The sequence below is a fragment of the Acanthisitta chloris genome, unplaced genomic scaffold, assembly GCF_000695815.1.
Source record: "Acanthisitta chloris isolate BGI_N310 unplaced genomic scaffold, ASM69581v1 scaffold23546, whole genome shotgun sequence".
Lineage (NCBI taxonomy): Eukaryota > Metazoa > Chordata > Aves > Passeriformes > Acanthisittidae > Acanthisitta > Acanthisitta chloris.
In genome coordinates this window covers 7,507-26,267 of record NW_008680269.1, presented here as the reverse complement: position 1 = coordinate 26,267, position 18,761 = coordinate 7,507, and the positions used below count along the sequence as shown (strand labels likewise).

Genomic DNA, 18,761 nt, shown 5'->3' with positions numbered 1-18,761 from the left:
TTACAGGGAAAACTGAATTCTTACATTCCCATCTGCTTCATCTGGGGTAAAAGTGAAAATACTATGTAATAAGCACACACAACTCTCTCAACTAGGAATTTCTGTTCACTTCTTGTCACCTACTCCATTTTTCTATTTAAGCCTCACATTTCATGTTTCTCATACAATTCTCACACCTAGGTTTAGGTCTATAAAACATTTTAATTCACTCTGAAAACATAACACAAAGGTCTAAGATTAGTTTGACAACTAATTAGCACAACAGATTCTTAATTAGGAGGCCTGTATATTGCTGTAATTGCAGTAGATGAGTTATACAGCAAAAAAATGCACCTGATTCCCAGTGCTCTTTCTACCATTTGCTTTGTCCCTAGTCATCCCACTCCTCTTCATGACATTTAGATATGTTGGTATGTTTCATCTCATTTATTTCTGCTTCTAGAAGACAATTGTTACATTCGTATGAAGACTTCGGAGACAGAGCAAGCTACATTTTCAAAAATTTCTACAGCATTAAAATTGTTCCTACTAAATGAGTTCAGAGATCTCTTCATTCAGGCCCTTCTACTACTAAAGGAAAACGTACCCAATATCTGCTCTGCTTTTCCCAAGCTGCAAGGTTAAGATTTTTGCCCTCTGAGGTCATAAAACTGATGCTTGTTTAGTCATGTAGCACCTTCTGCCATGTACCCACACAACAGGTTTCCAAAATACAAAGCTAGCTAAAAAATACCAGTTAATGAACAAAAAATCAAATTCAGATTTGACTTGAAAAAAAAAGAAAAGACAACTAAGCAGTTGCATGAACCAAGTAATTGTAAGTCTCACTTTGAGGCAGTGGTCCCACAGCTTTTGTTCCTACATTCCCAAATCCAGTTCATTGTGGGACTATCACCTTCCTGTCCACTTGTAAGTTACCTCAGCATATTCACAGCAGAATTTTTTCTTCTGTTTGGTTTCTATGTCCCTCCAGTCTTTTGACCATTCCCTGTCTCACCACAATACTCACAGCATTGCAACCTCCTGGTGGTCCCATGTGCCAGAAAACAATCTGATGGTCTGGCAATACTTGTCTAGGTAACACCATCTACTAGTGCTTTAACAGAAGCCACTGGATGAAAAACAGGAGAAAGAATCCACTGAAGAAAATTCCTTCCTACTTTTATAGAAAAGCAAAATTAAAGGCAGAGTTCAGAAGCCTCTGTCAACTATTGTTTTCTCTGCTCATTTTACCTCCATCTCATCCTATTTCCCTCCACTCTTATGGTTTGTCCAGCTCAGTTCCAGTGGAGCCAATCTTTGGGAATGAAAATCCATGAAAACTGCAGAAATTGTCATGTTTACTGTAAGAACATCTGCAGGGTCATATTCCTGGCATTGGGAAACGCCAGGTGAAGACAGCAAACCTTCATTCACCCCTTCCTGTAGGAATGGTCTGTGTGTCAAAATACCTGAAAACTGCACTGATACAGTAGAACTTATTTTAACTTGCATTACGAAGAAACTGCACATGCTGTTTTACAGACAATATATATTTGTAAACTTGCTCATGCAAAATTAGTGTGTGTGACAGGGATCTTGGTTTTCTAATCCCCACATCTTTAAAAATGACATTTGTCTGCTTTTTTCCAACTGTGCCCAAACCCTCTTTTTAATATAATAACTCTTACACGAAATTCATCTGCTAGCCAAACCAATTTATGGAGCTGAAACAAAAATGAATAAAAAGATATACAAAAAACATGGTGCAGCTGGACACTTGATTCCCACCTCCCCCCTTTTTTTTGTTTACAAGTAAAAAGAGTGAGTAAAAGAAAAAAAAAAAATCATGGTCACAAAATTTTAACATTTTAATCCTAAACATTATAGGGCAATGGATGTTGGAACCTATTTCCATATACCATGCTTCAGCTTTTTAGTTCCCAAATGTGGCCAAATCCACTAAAACAAGAGTGGTTAACAAACTCTGGATTATGGAAATACATTTCTGGAATAAATGCTAGAAAAGCAAGAATGGGAAAAGCCAACTGTCTCCATAAAGGTAAACCAAGTGGAACAATGTGTAGATTAGATACTTTTTCTGTTTCTTACTCATAGCCTGTCAATTCAGTGCATCATATGGTTCAACACAATGGTCCCCATTTTAGACAAACATCTAACTAGTGTCCATTGATTCCAAGTTTGTGGATGATGAATCTTTTTGGATACTTTCAAAGATTGCTGCCAGCTCAGGGTTAGAGCTTATCTGTGACTGAAATTCACTCATTAATGGACTCTTCTCTGCTTCTGGAATGGTTAGAAGTGCTGCTACAGCCCTCATAGCAGATCTTTTTAGTTCATCTTGCTTTTCAAACTCCTGTTTCACTGAGTTTGCCTTTACCTAGGGAAAAAAGGAAAATACATTTGAAACTTTACTTAGCCCTCCATCTATGTCCACCTTTAAAAGAAAAAGCACCTCTCAAAAACCTATTTCCTTACAGACTACCACTTTGCACAGCTCTCAAAATGATTTAAACTCTTAGAAAAACAAAAAAAATCCTAAAAATAGCCCCAGACATCATTTTAGCCAGCAGTTTACAAATAGACTAAAGCTTCAATACTGCAAGGTAAGCAGAAAAAGGTTATAAGCTACAAAGTCAATCACCAAATCAAAGAAATTATAGCAGCCAACCTTTAGCTAGTAAGGTCAGCAAATGACATTAAACTGCTATTATCACAGGACTCCCAGCTTACAGAGAACAGAATTTGTTTAAAAACTTGACCTTCATTAGAAAAACTTCAATTGTAAGTTTAACTTCAGGTTAAACTTCATTTAACCTTCTGTAAGAATTCTCAAAGATGTTTCAGTGATACAAACAAGTTATAATTCAAGACAGTCAATTTTCTTGAAGTGAAATATATCAGACGCCAGTAATGGAAAAGAAAGGTAAAACAGGCATTAAAATGATTGTCAGAGCTTGCAGGTGGATCAAGACAAGAGCAGGAATTGAAGGAGACTAACTGTGCCAGGACCCAAGAACCTTGTAATACAAATGAAGATGGGCTAAACAAAAAAAAAAAAAAAAAAAACAAAAAAAAAAACAACAAAAAAAAACAAAAAAAAAAACAACAAAAAAAAACAAAAAAAAAAACAACAAAAAAAAACAAAAAAAAAAACAACAAAAAAAAACAAAAAAAAAAACAACAAAAAAAAACAAAAAAAAAAACAACAAAAAAAAACAAAAAAAAAACAAACAAAAAAAAAATTAAAAATCCATCCAAAAAATAGGAGTACTTTACACTGCCCTCATCACCAAAGTGCTTGCCTGGAACAATGCAGCCAGCAGAAGTCATAAAAACTCTCAGCATCCCAGTTCCACTGTTTATAATGAAGTGAGATTTACAACTTGCCCAAGTGGCAGTTGAACTTTTAAGGAAGGGGCACCAAAGAAACAAGAGGATTTTGAAAATGAGGCTAAGGAGACTACCACTCCACTTGCAATTTAAATAAATTTAACACATGTATAAGGGCTCACTTATTTATATTATCCAGCCTACTGCAGTTACCAACTGTAACTCAGGAAATGCTGCAGTATTTTTTCAACACAAGTACATTTGTATTTCTGTAAGACCAAATAGTTCACAAATAACTCAAATGTAAGTACCTTAGTTGTACATGTAGCACGTAAAGGTTCAACCAGTCTATCCAACCTCTGCAGCACTGCACTGGGACAAAGGGTAGACAGCCTCACCAGCATTAGAAAGGTTAGCATCTAATTGAGGAAAGAAAATAATTCAACAATTAGTTATGCCGAGAACATATGTGGAGATAGACTTCCTACAACGCTGTGTAACCTTTTTAACAGTCACCTGAATGAAAATGGCAAAGGTAGTGAAGTATATGAAGTAATATTTTCACCATTTCAGTCTATTTGTTACTGAAAATATTTTAGCAAAGTCAAATTTGTTGACAGAATCAAATGACAGCTAACCTTAATATCGTAGTGATCCTTCAGGCCATCTTCAACATGGTTCAAGAATTCAAATATATCTAGTCTATCCAAACAGCTGTCCAAAAGAGTATACATGCACTCAAAAGCTGCTTTCCTTATGTCCAACCCATCATCAACTGTATGCTTAAATGGTCCCATTTCTACCTGTCAGTGAATTAAAACAGACAAAAAAACACCATAGTTGAGTCTTTTTTTAAAAAAAAAACGGCATCTACTTGCATATATTTAGCACTGTGTTTTCTTAGTTAACATACCTCTCTGATTAATTCCTTTCTGACTTTTGTTTCATTGTAAAGATGAGGAAGCACAGTATCTAAGAGGTCCCTTATCAAAGATGGTTTATTGTGGGCAGCTGAGTTAAATGTCACGAGGGCCACTCTCCTGACATTGAGATCTGGGTCCTCCAGTGTTTTCAGGAAATCACCTGAAATCACATGCAGAAACAAATCACCCTATAAGCATCTTTTTCATTTGCAACTATAGAAATCTCTTTGCTTAGGCTTAACCTTTCCAAAAGACATATTTGATTGAGACATTTTAATATAACAGACACCTGCTATTTCAACATGATTACACAAATAAAATGATTAATGATAGTTATGAGTATTAATATAATCAATACATAGTATTCCATATAATGAAACAGGAGAAAAGACCATCAAAATAAATGGCCAACACTTCATGATATTGCAACTTTCCTAAAAATACTGATTTGGTTATATTTAACCCTTTTTTCCCATTAAAATACTTTCAGAATATGCATTAGAAAACCAATTTACATTCTGCAGTTCAAGGAGAGAACACATCTTAAGGAAACTATCAACATACTGATTTTTAACCCCTACATTGGCATATACTGAGATTATCTAAATTACCATAAAATAGACCTGCTCAACACCTCTCTCATCCCACCCTACCATGAGGCATCTTTAGCTTTTCTATAACACAGCCTTGTTAAAATAAATGCCTGCATGTATATAGCCTATTTTTCCTTAATGTCTGTGAAGTTTTCCTAGCAACTTCCATGAGAAGTGAAATTTTTCAAAGGAGAAAAACAACAACGTGTAAACAAAAAGAATTCTACACGCACAAAAGAAACTGGGTTACAAAACCAAAGGGGACTGAGATATTTTTTTTTTAAGCACTGATAGGTTTTGGACTGAATAATCAATAAATATTTGTAGAAACCAAAGGGGCAATGCACCTTCAGTGGGAGGAGAACAAGCCCACGAGCATAATCAATTCTTGAATGTTTTTTTTTTCAAATGATGTAAGCTTAGTGATGAAAATAACACATAGGAACTGGCCTAACTTCCCCATAAATAAAACCCTTGTCCTCCACAAAACTTCATGCTTCTAAAGAGAAAAATTTTCCCCCATTAGGTTTAGCAGTACAGACATTTTTACAGCTCTTTAACCCAGTAATTAATCAAGTATAAAACACTCACCATAACACATTAAACAAATGTACAATACTTTGTCATATGAATGAGAAAAGATCAAAAAGCCACAGCATTGCAAAGCTCTTTATCCTACTGATGTTACACTGAAAGCTCTGATTACCTTATCCCTACAAAAATATACACAATTCCAAATGTTTTCAGACTATGAGCATTATAGAACCATAAGGACCTATATTTACAATTCAAAACCTGGTAACACTCAGAATTCACATATAAATATATATTTTAAGTGACTGAATGCCAAATATTTCCAAGACCACCCTTCTGGGTAAAGACAGTACACCTTACTACATCAAACTTATAAAATTTGGCCAGAGCATGGCAAAGGGAATCAGCCTTTGGGTCCCATCTTCCCTAGCTTCTTGTATCACCCATCAGAGCTCCAGAATTTTTAGTCACACAATGTTTACTGCTCAGAATTCAAACAAAATAGTATTAATAGAAATGATTGGCCTTTATGGAAACATCTTGTAACTCTTCCAATGATTATCATTAGCAGCTAATTCTAGTACCTGCAAAATATTTACTTCTGAAAACACAAACAACACATTTTAAATGTAATTCAATTACCTGAAAACACAGAAGCTGTTGGTAAAAGTAAAGAACTTACCTATGCAGTTCTTCAAGAGTGGGTCTATGGGTTGTGGATGATCAGAAATGGTGAACTTAACAGCAGTAACCACTGAACTTCGAGCATAAGAGGACCCTAAAAGGAAACCAAAGTGGGAACATGCAGAATTAAAACAGAGCAACTACAGGATCTAAATCATGCTCAACACCATTCATTCCTTTTAGACTTCTAACATTAAGAACAAACAAGAAATGTTATTTATGACTAGCAATGCAATCTGTAACTGAAGTAAATCCGTGGAGAAAACATTTTAAACTGGGGAAAAATACCACAACTCTTGTAATAAGAATGTAATGTTATCTGCTGCAGAAAATGTTAGTAATAAACCTATTAGAATAGATTATTTATGATCACACAGGCCTACAAAAAATCCTCTCCCCTTTAAGGCAGCAGCATGTGAAGAAAACATGTGAATACACTTTTTATATGAAACTGACTCATGAATTATGCACAATGACCCTTCCTAATCCATAAGAATTTCAGAATCCTTATCTGCAAGTTATATATTTATTATTATATATTTACACCAAAAGGTCAACATGTTGCAACTGGTTTGTTAATTTGTTCTTGGCACCAACGCTCCTTTCTCTTTAGGTGTATAGCTCTTTCTCAAACATATCATTAATTGAAATACCACAGTCAAAGCAGAGCCTAAAAGTAATTCATGTTATGTATGACTAACAACCTCTAGTAAAAACAGAACCACCTAAGCTTCGCATTGTTGGGTGTGGGGGAGCAAAACTTCAAGACTATCACAAAATTTAAGCAAATCCTTTCCAAAACTAGATCCATTTACTAACAGGTAGCACAAAGCCATTTGCTACAATATGTACATGCATCACTCCTCCTCACCTGATGCCAAGTATCCTTTGAGTCGTGGCAGGAGGGTCTCTGGGTCTATCAACGTAAGCTTGCCCAAGCATTCAGCAACAACATTCCTCGTACCCTCTTCGGCACATTCACAGTGTTTCAGGAGTAAAGCCCAGATGTTCTCAACGTATGGTTTGAGGCCAATCACTGATGCAGAACTAATGATTTCTTTCAAGGAATGAAGCAGCAGGTATTGCCTCTTAGGCTGACTGGTTATTTCTTGCAGGACAAATGGCAGATACTCAGGAAGATTGCCAACGCTAATACTGCCTAAGGCGTAAGATGCTGCTGATTTTACTTCTTCACTAGGAGAAGAGAATGCTTCTAGGATTACAGACTTCAGCTCAATCTGTCCACTTAAGTCAATGTGATGCCCAACTTCCCCAAGAGAAAGCAAAGCCAACAGACGAATGGAATCTGTGGACCTTGAGTTCTTAACATCTTGAATGAACTGACCTACGACAGCTGGTCCATCCTTAGGGCAGGCTCGAGTGAGGGCAGCAACACATTTGGCAATGGAATAGTAAGACTGTTTGTGAGTAAGTGCTGTGCTCTGTGAGTACACTGGACCCGTCAACATGCGCATTAAATCCATATAGCCTAAATTATTTGTACCAGTCACCACCAAAGCTTGGAAAAATTCTAGCATGGCACTAAGTGCTCCACCCTGCAGTAGAGGTGATCTTACCAGCCCAATAAGTTCATTGAGAATGGAGCCACTAATCTTTGACAGGGAGGAAGGATAGACTTTAGCCAATGTTGTCAGAAAACTGATGGCCATCTGTGATACATGCATATCACTTTCACTAATCAGAGGTGGAAGCTCATCCAGGACAGCATCAATCATAGCAGCTGTCAAGCTGTCACTGTAATTCTTAATTAAAATATCTAGAGCAGAAAGAGTGCCCAGTTTCAAAGCTCGCTGGTTCTTTCTCAAAAAAGAAGCAAGAATAGGAACTCCTTCCCCAAGGATTGGTCTCAAATCTATCTTCAAAGGAGAACCAGCAATCAATGTCATGGCCTTCACTGTCGTTAACCGAGTGATCTCATTTTTCAGTCTCTCTAGAAAGATCTGCAGTGTACTAGGCAGGTCTGAGCCTAGGCTGTCACCAAGGCTACAAATGATTTGACCCATGCAAGATATTGCCCTTTCTTTCACCTCCTGATCAATGTCAGCAGCCTTTAATCTCTTGATTGTACAAGTAAACAAATCTTTGATGTAAGGAGTAGCATCAAAGGAAGTAGGCTGGTCTAAAGGGCGAATGACCTTCACAAGTTGTTGGGTAACCAAAAGTGCCTCTGATGTTATCTTGTAAAATGGGTCTCCAACACAAGCTACAACTGGAGGTACCAATGCTTGAACATGAGGATGAAAGACTTGGGGAGAATGATTGCAGAGGATGACATATAAACAGGACAAAGCATCTATCTTCAGATTAGAAGAACTTGATTTGTCATTCAGTGAAAAAATTATTCCTGGAAGAAAAAAAAGAAAAATGTATTTTTAGGGTAGGTATTTATAGTCTGCTAGATCCTCTGAAGGAAAGCAGCTACGCTGAATTTATGTTCTCCTGCTCCCAACCCTTCTTGAATGCTTCCAAGCCCCTTTCACCACTTTATTCAGTTAATCAGTTTCTAAGCTTCCTCCACCAGAGGACATGGCTCATTTGATAGTTTGTGATGCATTTTCTTAATTATCAGGGAATTCTGAACCTTTAACATTTCCAACCTTATCTTTCCTTCTTACTTCAAACTTCAACATTTTAGGTTTCAAAAGCTAAAATACAGTCAGTATTTTGCTCTGCTGAGATTAGAAAGAAGGCAGCTTGGTCTTGCAATTAAGAAGCAGAACAACTTGGGGTTTTTTGATACAGAAGAAAACAAACCCCTCAATCTTAGAGTCACCCCTTGTTTTCAAGATTAATGGAAAAATGTCACTTAAACATTTATATGGATCCATATAGTAGATGATAATTTTGCCATTTCCTTCAAACAGAAGCCATGATTCAAAGCTTTTGCAAAAACCAGAGTCAGGACTCAAAAGATTTCAGAACTTGACATCCAATTTGTTAATAAATCTTTAACTTAATAATATGTTTCTCATACCTGGTACAAGTACAGGAACATGTTGTGTTAGGGCTCCAGGCAATACGTTGACTAGCTCAGTCAGCATATTAAAGCAACACTGACGAGTCTTCACACTCTTCTCCTTCATCTGTTTGTGCAAGGCTTTAACTACGTTGGGGACCTGCAAACATCACACATCTGTTAATTGATTCAACAGCCACCACTTCTTCCAGCATTTACCACTGGGGGGTTTTAAAGACAGATGTGTCTTTGAAGACAGATGTGTCTACCCCTCTGATTTCTCTACAGAATTAGAGAAGTTATAGAAACACTGGGAAATAAAGACTCAAAATAACTGCTATAAAAAATAGCAATTTAGCTTTAAAAGGCATTAATAAAACTGTAGAGAGCAACAACTGAAAAGTCACACAAATAATTCACTTAGAAAAAGTTTTTTATCATTATCCTTTTTATTCTGCAAATAAAATATGTTGTAGCAAATCAAGTTTTATCTTGATCATTAGAGCTTACATCTGCATACAGAATGCATGAAGTAACTATTTGCTTTAGTCATTTGTCTAAATGACATAGGACATGCAACTTGGACAGGTGATGGTAAACAACTAAAATCAAATAACTAAAATCAAACAGTCACATTTGCATGAGTCAGTAATTTCAGTTTCCAAGACTGCTGCATCTTTTGGGGCCAGTTTAGCCAGCTTGCTCTCTGTGTTAGTACCACAGGAATAAATTGCAACCTGTGCATGAAGAAAGCATGATAAGGCAACATTTAATAAACTATCCTTATGAACAGGGTGCAACTTCAGCATGTCTTCTCAAACATGACAAAAATCTTGGCAAATCACCTGACTCTGAAGCATTGTCAAAGGTGTGTCTCCTTGTTCCATGGCATCAGGATCACTGAGCCAGCTTTGCACAGGCCGAGTTTGTTTTAAAAGAGAAAGATATGCGTGAAAAACATCTGCTTTAACATTCTCCTCACGTTCTTTGAATCTGGCTATTAAAGCAGGAGATACAGTTTTGTAGAACTCTGGAAGCATTTCGTGTCGTGTGCTAACCACAGCATCCAGACATTTAGCAGCTGCTCGTCTCACTTTCCAGCTCATGTCATCATCATCACTATATTCATCATCACTCCCTGAAAAAAATAAATTACACAGGTTCAAATCTAGACAAGCAAAGCATCAAGTTTTATTCTAAACAATGAAAAAGAACACAGGTGGGTTCTTTGCATAAGACACACAAAGAAACAGGTTCAGAGCTATGTTGAAAAACACATATGAAAATCCTTCTAAACAGCCTAAGTTGTAATTCTCTGCCAATTTTTTCATACTAGTCTTACACACGTATTCATTTAAACTGCAAACAGGTCAAAGAGGTTCCCATCATATTTATAGCCTGACTACTGATTTAAAGCATATTCTTCTTATGTCATGACGTAAACAACAAATACAAGCTGGTCAAGATTCAACAAATTATTCTGTTTACTTCTTTCTAGGAGTAAATCAAACCATACACTGCCCCGAAAAATGACAAAAAAATATATAAAATAAGCAATACAGATTTTTCAGGTGCTAAAACAACATCTGTGCAGCTCATTCTCTCCTTAAGTAATGAGAATGTTATGCTCTCAGTTCAGATTATTTGTGTGTCCAAGTCTTCATAAAGCTTACTCATAGCAATGCATTGCCACCATATTAACAATAAATACCTTATGCCTTTCAGTCTAAAACTTTTTTTTATCCAACAGAAAGATACTGAATAATTTTTCAATCTATTCTGATTCTATGCATCAGGTACAAAATATTATAGTGAAAAGTAGTGAGATGACTTTCCCATGCTGTATTTCCAATTCATTAACTAATGTTCTTCTCACTTTACTTATATCATACTACACACTTCTGCCTTTTTCCACCTTTCAAGTATTCTAAAATATTTGTCTTGTACTTTATGTTCACCTGTGGAATTACTTCTCTCCAGCAACAACATCCTATACTTTTATTCCATGAAGTGAGTTCATAAGGTATGTTTAAAAGAGGTACAAAAACTGAATACAAAGGCACACGAGTCATTCAAATGTTGGTACTTAGTAGCAGCATCACCCACACCAATTTTCTCAGATGATCACAAGCTCATCCTCTCCCCCAAACCAAAGAGAAAATATACCTTGATCATCATCATCACCACCATCAGCATCCATAGCATTTTCATCTTCATCTTCATCATCATAATTGTAATTAGGATCATATGTAAGATATTTAAGACAAATGTTTATAATAGTAGATACATGAGGGTAAACTTCTTTAGGACATCTGTGTAATACAAAAATAGAGTCAATGTAAAATTATTTTGAAGAATTCAAAGATTTCATGCCACTTACTATACTTTGGAGACATTAGCCAAAACAAGTAACACGAATGAATCCATCTGAATTATAGAAATTCCAAAAGGAAGATGACAGGATCTACTAGATTGGAAGGTTGCAGACAACCAAGATATGCCTTTGGATATAATTTTTTTTGTCACCACTACTGGACACAAATATTATTAGAATACTTCCCACCTCCTGTTTTCACAAGTAGCAAAGGCACAGTAGAAAGTTTCTGAAGTACAGACATAAGACACTGCTTAACAGCTAAGTCACAAGACAGAGTTATAGAAAGAGTTCCAGCTCAAAGCTTGCAAAAATATTTAGTATGAAGGAGACTGCTGACAGCTTACAAGCAAAGGCACACTGGTAGATCTTAAGAAAGCCTGGAATAGGTACATGAGAATGACTTACCTCCTAACAAAGGATTCAAAGGCTTGAATGCAGTACTCTCGGAGCTCATCATCATCTACATTACAAAACTTTACAACCAAAGGAATTATTTTCTCCAGATATTCACCTGTGAAGAGAAAAAAAATTAACAAAGTAAATACTCTCACCTAAGAACTTTCAAGTTACAGATAATGTATATATTTTTCTTACCTATTCTATGACCTGCTTGCCTACTGATAGCAGCAATACACTGTATATAGGTCCTAGTTGTTGACATGGAATCATTTTTAGACAGCTCTGTCAACAGATGTTCAATGAGGTCAACAAAAACCATATTGCCACAACTCATAACCAGGTGACCAAGTGCAATGATGGTTCTTTTCCTCACAGCAAGTCTTGGGCTAGTCAGCTGGGGGAGCAGACAGGTCAGAATTGAAGGATGGAAGTTAACAAGTAGTCCTCCTTGCCTTAAAACAGACAAAACACAAACTCAAACCAATTGAATCTAGATAACTTTGTGCATATACTATACAACAACATTTTAAATGTTCTCCAAACATCACAGTTTCCAATTAAGTTTTTAAATTTAAGCTTTTGGAACCTTTTAATAAATAAATTACTTTAAATATACCCTTAAAGCAATAAACATACAAATAAGCTTAAAACTACAGTTCTCAGAAGATTAAATAATAAAGGAATCGATCAATTATCTTCAATACATTAACTTTTTTTTCCTAAATTAAGTTCCACCTATACTTGATAACATAACATTATTTCCCATAACTTCAAGCAATTTAATTTTAACATTTGGGAAACTAAAATTCAAGCTTTAAGGAGCATTTACCAGCATTCTCCAGAGTTTTAAAAGAGGGATCTTTACCTGCTCAGCATATCAGCCATGATATCCAGTGCCTCCAGCTGGACAGACACATCTTCCTGCTTGGCTATAGCACTAGTGAGACGCCCTGTGATCTTTTTGCAAACGTTAGCTGCTAATGCTGAACCTGAAAGGACAACAAACCCTCAGCATCCTCACAATTTAAAAAAAAAAAACCCTGCAGTTTTTTAACACCAGAGATCATGTTTCTCACTATGGAAAGCAACCTAATCTCAACATGAAGAAGCTTTTCCCACACAACAAACCAAGCTTGAACAGGCAGTTTGTTTGCTGATGTAATGTAAGCTCTGCATTAGAGCTGAAAGACTATTTGTGTACAGACATACTGAGAAGGAGGGTTTCTTGTCCCAGAAGGTATATACAACAGAAAAGACACAGCTTTCGGTGGGGCAAGCAATGGAAAGTGAAGGCAAAGACAGGTCTAGAGCAATAAATGAAAGGACTACAGGTAAAAATGAAGGAATAAACTATCTGGTGAGTAAAAGCACAGAAGTAGGTAGAGCCACCTCTAAAGAACTGCTGTATAACAAAAAAGCAAAACAAAATGATTTTGCACAAGAAGCTACTTAAATAGTAAGTACGTGAAATACTGCTGAAACATTTGAGAAAGGAGGATGAAATGCACACTCAAAGTGTTTTAAAATACAAGTAAAAATGTCTTTACAACAACGCCATAGGTCCTCTATCTATTGGAACTTGTCTAGCATTGTTCCAAGCAATTATGAGAAGGAACTCATTTCATGGTAATGACACCCCAAAGCTTAGTGCTGATCTTCACATGTATGACATTTTTTTCATCACACTTTGAAAATTTCAATGCAAAATTAATACCATTCCAATGTATATTAATTCTAGTTTATATATACTTTGGCAAAGTTTTAACTATATGGCTAAAACTAAAACAATCATTGGACAGTCAAATATAAGAAAGGTTAAGAAAAATGACAACTATCTGTGTTTGAGTTGAGAGGAAGAATCAACATCTAATTAATTTTTATATTAGGAATATTAATGATACTGAAAGATTTGGTTACATTTTAGTTTAAGCTTTACCTCCACCCAAAAATCTCCTTTTGGTTTGCATAGGCAAACAAAAGATTAAAAGCTTAAAGTGATTTACTTAAAATTACTTATTTATGTAAAGTTTATGCATCTCACTACTGCTTGATAAAAGCAGGACTTACATGCCAGCTTTTAAAAAGGATATTAAAATCAGAAGTTGGTTTTTTTTAAGAGACCTCAGTCTCTCAAAACATCATTTCCAAAGCCTTTTTAATCATTTCTCTATTCTCATTCATATCCTACACTATGATATCTAAAAAGCACTTGAACAGAAGTCATGTCATGAACTGATGAGCTGTTCAACATTGCTACCTCTTTTGGAGGAAAGACTGCCTTCATTTAAACCTGCTGGTAAGCATTTCGGTCATTTAAGAAGCAGTTGTTAGAAACACAAGGTACTTTCCAAAACACTTCCCAGAAACTCAGAGAAGAAATCAGAAAAATACCCAAGTTGTAATCAATTTTAAAGTGTACTATCAACCAAAAACCAAGACAAGATGTAGCTATTACTAACAGCCTAGAAATGCTCCACCAGGCAATCATCAAAACTGAAGCTTTTACACTCAATTTGTTATACTGAAGTTCATATACCCTAAGTTTGTTTTTCACATTAATGCAATCCTTCAGTAGAAAAGTTTTTATACTAATAAAATCTGGCAATACAGTCAGAGAAGAAGAAAGTAAAAGGATATTAGTTCCAGTGCTAAATGAACATAATCCCCCTTCACTAGAAGACCCAGCTTTTGTATTTTTTTAATTAGTAAATCATACAAGTTGATGAAGTCTAGAGTACAAATTGCCTTACCACTGGAGGCTGGGGGGAGTTCACCAATCACAGTTTTAAGACCAATGCTTGAAATGTCACGTAACTGTTCTTTATCTGAGAGCATATTTGTACAGAGAGTGTCTACAATGGTCTCCACTTGATACTCCTTCACTTTACTCACCAAAGGGCCAAGGCTGTATAAACAGAAGAAAAATATTAAAACTGCAACCTTAAAAAAACCAACTCATTTTATTTCAGTATTTTGCATTCGAGTCACAAACTTCAGGTTGGTTTTGGCAGCAATTCAAAGCAGAGTTTTAAAATCTGAAAACTCTCAGCTGCTTGGGTTGATAATGTACACAGACAACCTCTGCATAACTCAGAAATGTAACACTGAAATATGTGGAAATCATTGTATGAACAAATGCAGAAAAAGGACGAGCTTAAAGCCAATCACAAACTGATTAGGACTACATTAGAAAGCACTGCTTCATACACACTTCAGCTTTTTCCACAGTGAACCTTAATAACCTGCTTTTTATTAACATTTATTCTAGCAAAGCTAATTGGAACTGAAATGCTGTTGACAGGATTAATAGATACTAATATTGCAGAGCTGAAGTCATGCTGAAACCCTAGAGGAAAACTGAATGGACTAACTTGTTACCAAAACAAGACTATGATCAAGAATGCAAAGTTTAGAATTTCTAATACATACCACTATTCACTATCAGTATGTCAGACTTTTGAGACTGCACTGATTTAGGACCATGTTGTCATGACCTTATTGAAGCATTACAAGCAGATGATGAAATTATTTGTAAAAGAGATTAACATAATTAACAATAAAACAACTTCCAACTAGAAGTATTTGCCTCCTTTAACTCCTTGTTAAGTGCAAAGAGAGTGTGCTGTCCAAAGAAAGACTGTTTTCCCATGCTTAGGGGGGAAAAAAGTAGTATTTGGAAAGCTATAATAAATTCATTTGCACTAAAATTTTCAAGGATTTGAAACAAATAGCAATTATCAAACTTTTAAAATAGTTTGGCTACAAGCTGGTTTGATACGCAAACGTCAATATATATAAATAGAAATAAAACCAGCCTTTCAAACCACTTCACAGAAACAAAACTAGCTCAAGACACTAGGAAAAAAAGTGGGAAGAGAACTTCCAATTTCACACATCTGATTGCACAATGTAATAATGGAGTCACCAGGTCGGGGTACAGAGCTAAACCCTGAGTAGTAAATATCAGGATGCAGTACTAGTAAAATTAATAAATTCTGTACATCTCATTCTAATTGTACCAGATTACTGGAAAAATACTATCTGGATGCAAAGCACTTCCTTTCAGACCTTAGTGGTTACAGCAGAGGGGAAAAAAATGTTTTTGTTTTATTTCATAAGATTTTGAAAACTATTCTGAATTAAGAGCAAGCTGCATACTAAAAAAAAGAACAGGCATTAAGGCAACTGCACAAAACTAGAGGAAGGGAGAAATGATCTACAGGTAAGCAGAAATTCTCTCCAAGCCAGCAAGATACTAAAATCTCAATAAAGAATAATATTCTAAAAATTGATAGTCCAAAATCCAGTTCAAGTTATGCCACTCAGGCAAAAACTTATTTTATGTTTAGTATTTAAATCATCTAATTCCCACATTATTGCATTACAGAAACACACAAATGTGTTAAAACAGAAAAATCACTCGAGTCTTTACAGTCTAACAGAGAATTGCTTTCTTCATTTATATGCATAGAGAGACAAGCACAATGTACAAGATGACACTGAAACAGTTTTGGTTGGTTGGTTTTACTGGAAATGGCTCTGGAGTTTTAAGTCTAACTCTCCAAGAACACAGCTGGACCCTGGGTTCACTGCTAGCTAATAAAGCTGTCAGCCAGGCAATTGTGAGGACACACAGGTCACAGATCACTGCTCAGAAGGAAAGGCTCAATGCTGTGAATTCAGCATAAAGGCACTGAAGTTAGTTTAGGAGCTTAGTACTGGATTTGCCAAGAGTGACAGCAAGACAACCCCACACACTTACTACCTCACTGGTACTGCTGAGGAACAGACAAATCCCTGCACTTCTTTACCAGTGGAGACCTGAGGAGGTGTAGCTTAATTCCAAAGTGCTGCTATAAGGAAAAAAAATAGCTTAGAAGCACCCACAGGGTAAATCCAAACCCACACAATTCAAGTTCCTCCGAAACTCAGTTCTCTTCAGTCTCAAAGCATCAAATTCTACCTGCTCTAAATGTTCCCAAACAAACACACTCTAAGTTCTCCAAACCTTTCATATTTCCTGCTTCAGAAGTCCTCTCAGACATTCCAAAGCCATCCCTCTCCACCACACAACTGCAGACCCTCAGAAATCATGGTTGCACCCAACCTGATCAACCATTTTCTCCACTCCTGAAAAAATAAAGACACTGTTCCAACAGCTCAAAGTAATCCACTACACACAGCAGTCAGAAGGAGCTGGACTGAAGGACTAAGCTCAGATTCAGAATGCTTCAAGCCAGTAACTCCAGCTGGACTCCTAAAGGCTTTCACTCAACCAGAGTAAGGTAAGAAAGAAACTGAGAAATCCTGTGCTAAAATCTGCTGAAAATACTGGCAATGGGGCAGGGGAAGGTAGTAAAGGCAAAACGTATTTACCAATACCATGCACTGAAATATCACAATTAACTCAGTTTTGTTAATGCACAAAACTTGGAACTAACTTGACTTCAGCCAAACTAGACCACAGACATCTGAAATTGATGCATTATGATCACCCCAATGCCACAAATTCAGGAAGGTTGCAATTGACTCATTTTGCAGAGTAGTTTATGGAGATACACACATCAGAACAACCTTGGTGCAACATTTCTGAAAGATACAGCACACAGATAATCTCAAGAGAATTGTTAATTGAGACACTGGTATCTGGTCAAAGCATGAACAGAAGCCCTTGAAGTGCAGAGAAATGAAGACATAATGGAATGGTTTTCTCACTTGCCTCAGCAGATCCTGCAGAAATGAACAGCTCTGGCAGAACATCCTTTGTTAAAAGTAGTCAGACCTCAGGCTCTAATCTGACACTACTCTTTAATCTAGGAAAAGGGCACTGTACTGGATTCTTTAAATTCCATTAAACCATCTCCACCACTACTAAAACCCTGAGAGTAGAGATTTAGAGGATCATATCCACAACCCAATCTCGTTATTTTACTGCTCCAATAATGTAAAATTAACAATACAATCTTACTAAAAGAATTTCTGCACACTGATACTGGTAAAGACCTTTACCATCACAGAATTCCCTCTGAGACTCAAATACATCAAGCTATCCCTAGCTGCAGTTGAAACTCTTTCTCCAGTTACTCAAAAAGCTCCCAGCTTTCTCCACAACTTGATTTCACAGAACAGAAACCAACAATTCCAAGGTACAATGACTGTCCACGGTAACCCGGAGAAATTATTTTAAACCTGAACTACTCAACAACTACTAAATTATTTTGATTTAAATATGTGTTTTTTTCCAAATGTAACCTATGAGTAACTAAAATAATCATAGCAAGACCAGGCGATTAGATTCATCTCAATTAAGTATAGCAAACACTTTTTTGCTAATGTTTTAAAGATAACCAAACCGCTGAAATTACACTCACACAAACACTTTAAATTACAAGTTTTACAAAGTGTTAAACCATCTATTAGGTCAATAAAGTGGACATACCAATTGTGAATTCAGTTTTTAAAAGCATTGCATTGAGCTTTTCTGGCCTCCAAAATCAGTAGATATCACTTACAGACCTTATTATCAGTCTCAGATTACAAACTAAGCTTATCAAAAGTTGAAAATAAACTATAACCTTCTTTTATAAAATCGGATCTGACTACAAAGCTTTTGCACTTAAGCATGTATTTTGCACACTTGAAGGCTGTTTCAGATATTGCTTTAAGTGCTCTTTGCTCTTTTCCCTTTCACTAGCCGATAATTGTGTCCTGTTTCTCTTAAAGTCAAAAATTCAGCTGCCTATAGAAATAAAAACTCCTTTAAGTCACATGCATTTGAAAATAAAGGTGTAGCTCCTTATTAGGAAGATGGACACCAACCCATAACCAGTTCCAGTCTCAAACTGTCATGTTTTTACAGCTATCTAATAAGCACATTTACTTGCAGGGAAGAGTTGAAGAATTTATTCAAATCACCAGTACAGCATGATGTGAGTAGTGTA

The 18,761-nt window shown here is 36.1% G+C and overlaps 1 protein-coding gene across 1 annotated transcript in view; it reads right to left on the bottom strand.

The window, feature by feature from the left end:
• Positions 1–1,680: 1,680 nt before the first annotated feature.
• The window catches only part of CAND1 (cullin-associated and neddylation-dissociated 1), a 20,923-nt gene continuing 3,842 nt past the window's right edge, over positions 1,681–18,761 (bottom strand). The window contains exons 2-14 of the mRNA XM_009077651.1: positions 14,571–14,725; positions 12,686–12,809; positions 12,016–12,272; positions 11,827–11,932; positions 11,211–11,356; positions 9,890–10,182; positions 9,063–9,204; positions 6,939–8,432; positions 6,066–6,161; positions 4,247–4,416; positions 3,972–4,136; positions 3,645–3,752; positions 1,681–2,380 (exon numbers count right to left, since the gene is read on the bottom strand). Of these exons, the coding sequence (XP_009075899.1) occupies positions 2,156–2,380; positions 3,645–3,752; positions 3,972–4,136; positions 4,247–4,416; positions 6,066–6,161; positions 6,939–8,432; positions 9,063–9,204; positions 9,890–10,182; positions 11,211–11,356; positions 11,827–11,932; positions 12,016–12,272; positions 12,686–12,809; positions 14,571–14,725 (3,481 nt within the window). The 3' untranslated portion in view covers positions 1,681–2,155. The remainder of the gene's footprint in view (positions 2,381–3,644; positions 3,753–3,971; positions 4,137–4,246; positions 4,417–6,065; positions 6,162–6,938; positions 8,433–9,062; positions 9,205–9,889; positions 10,183–11,210; positions 11,357–11,826; positions 11,933–12,015; positions 12,273–12,685; positions 12,810–14,570; positions 14,726–18,761) is intronic.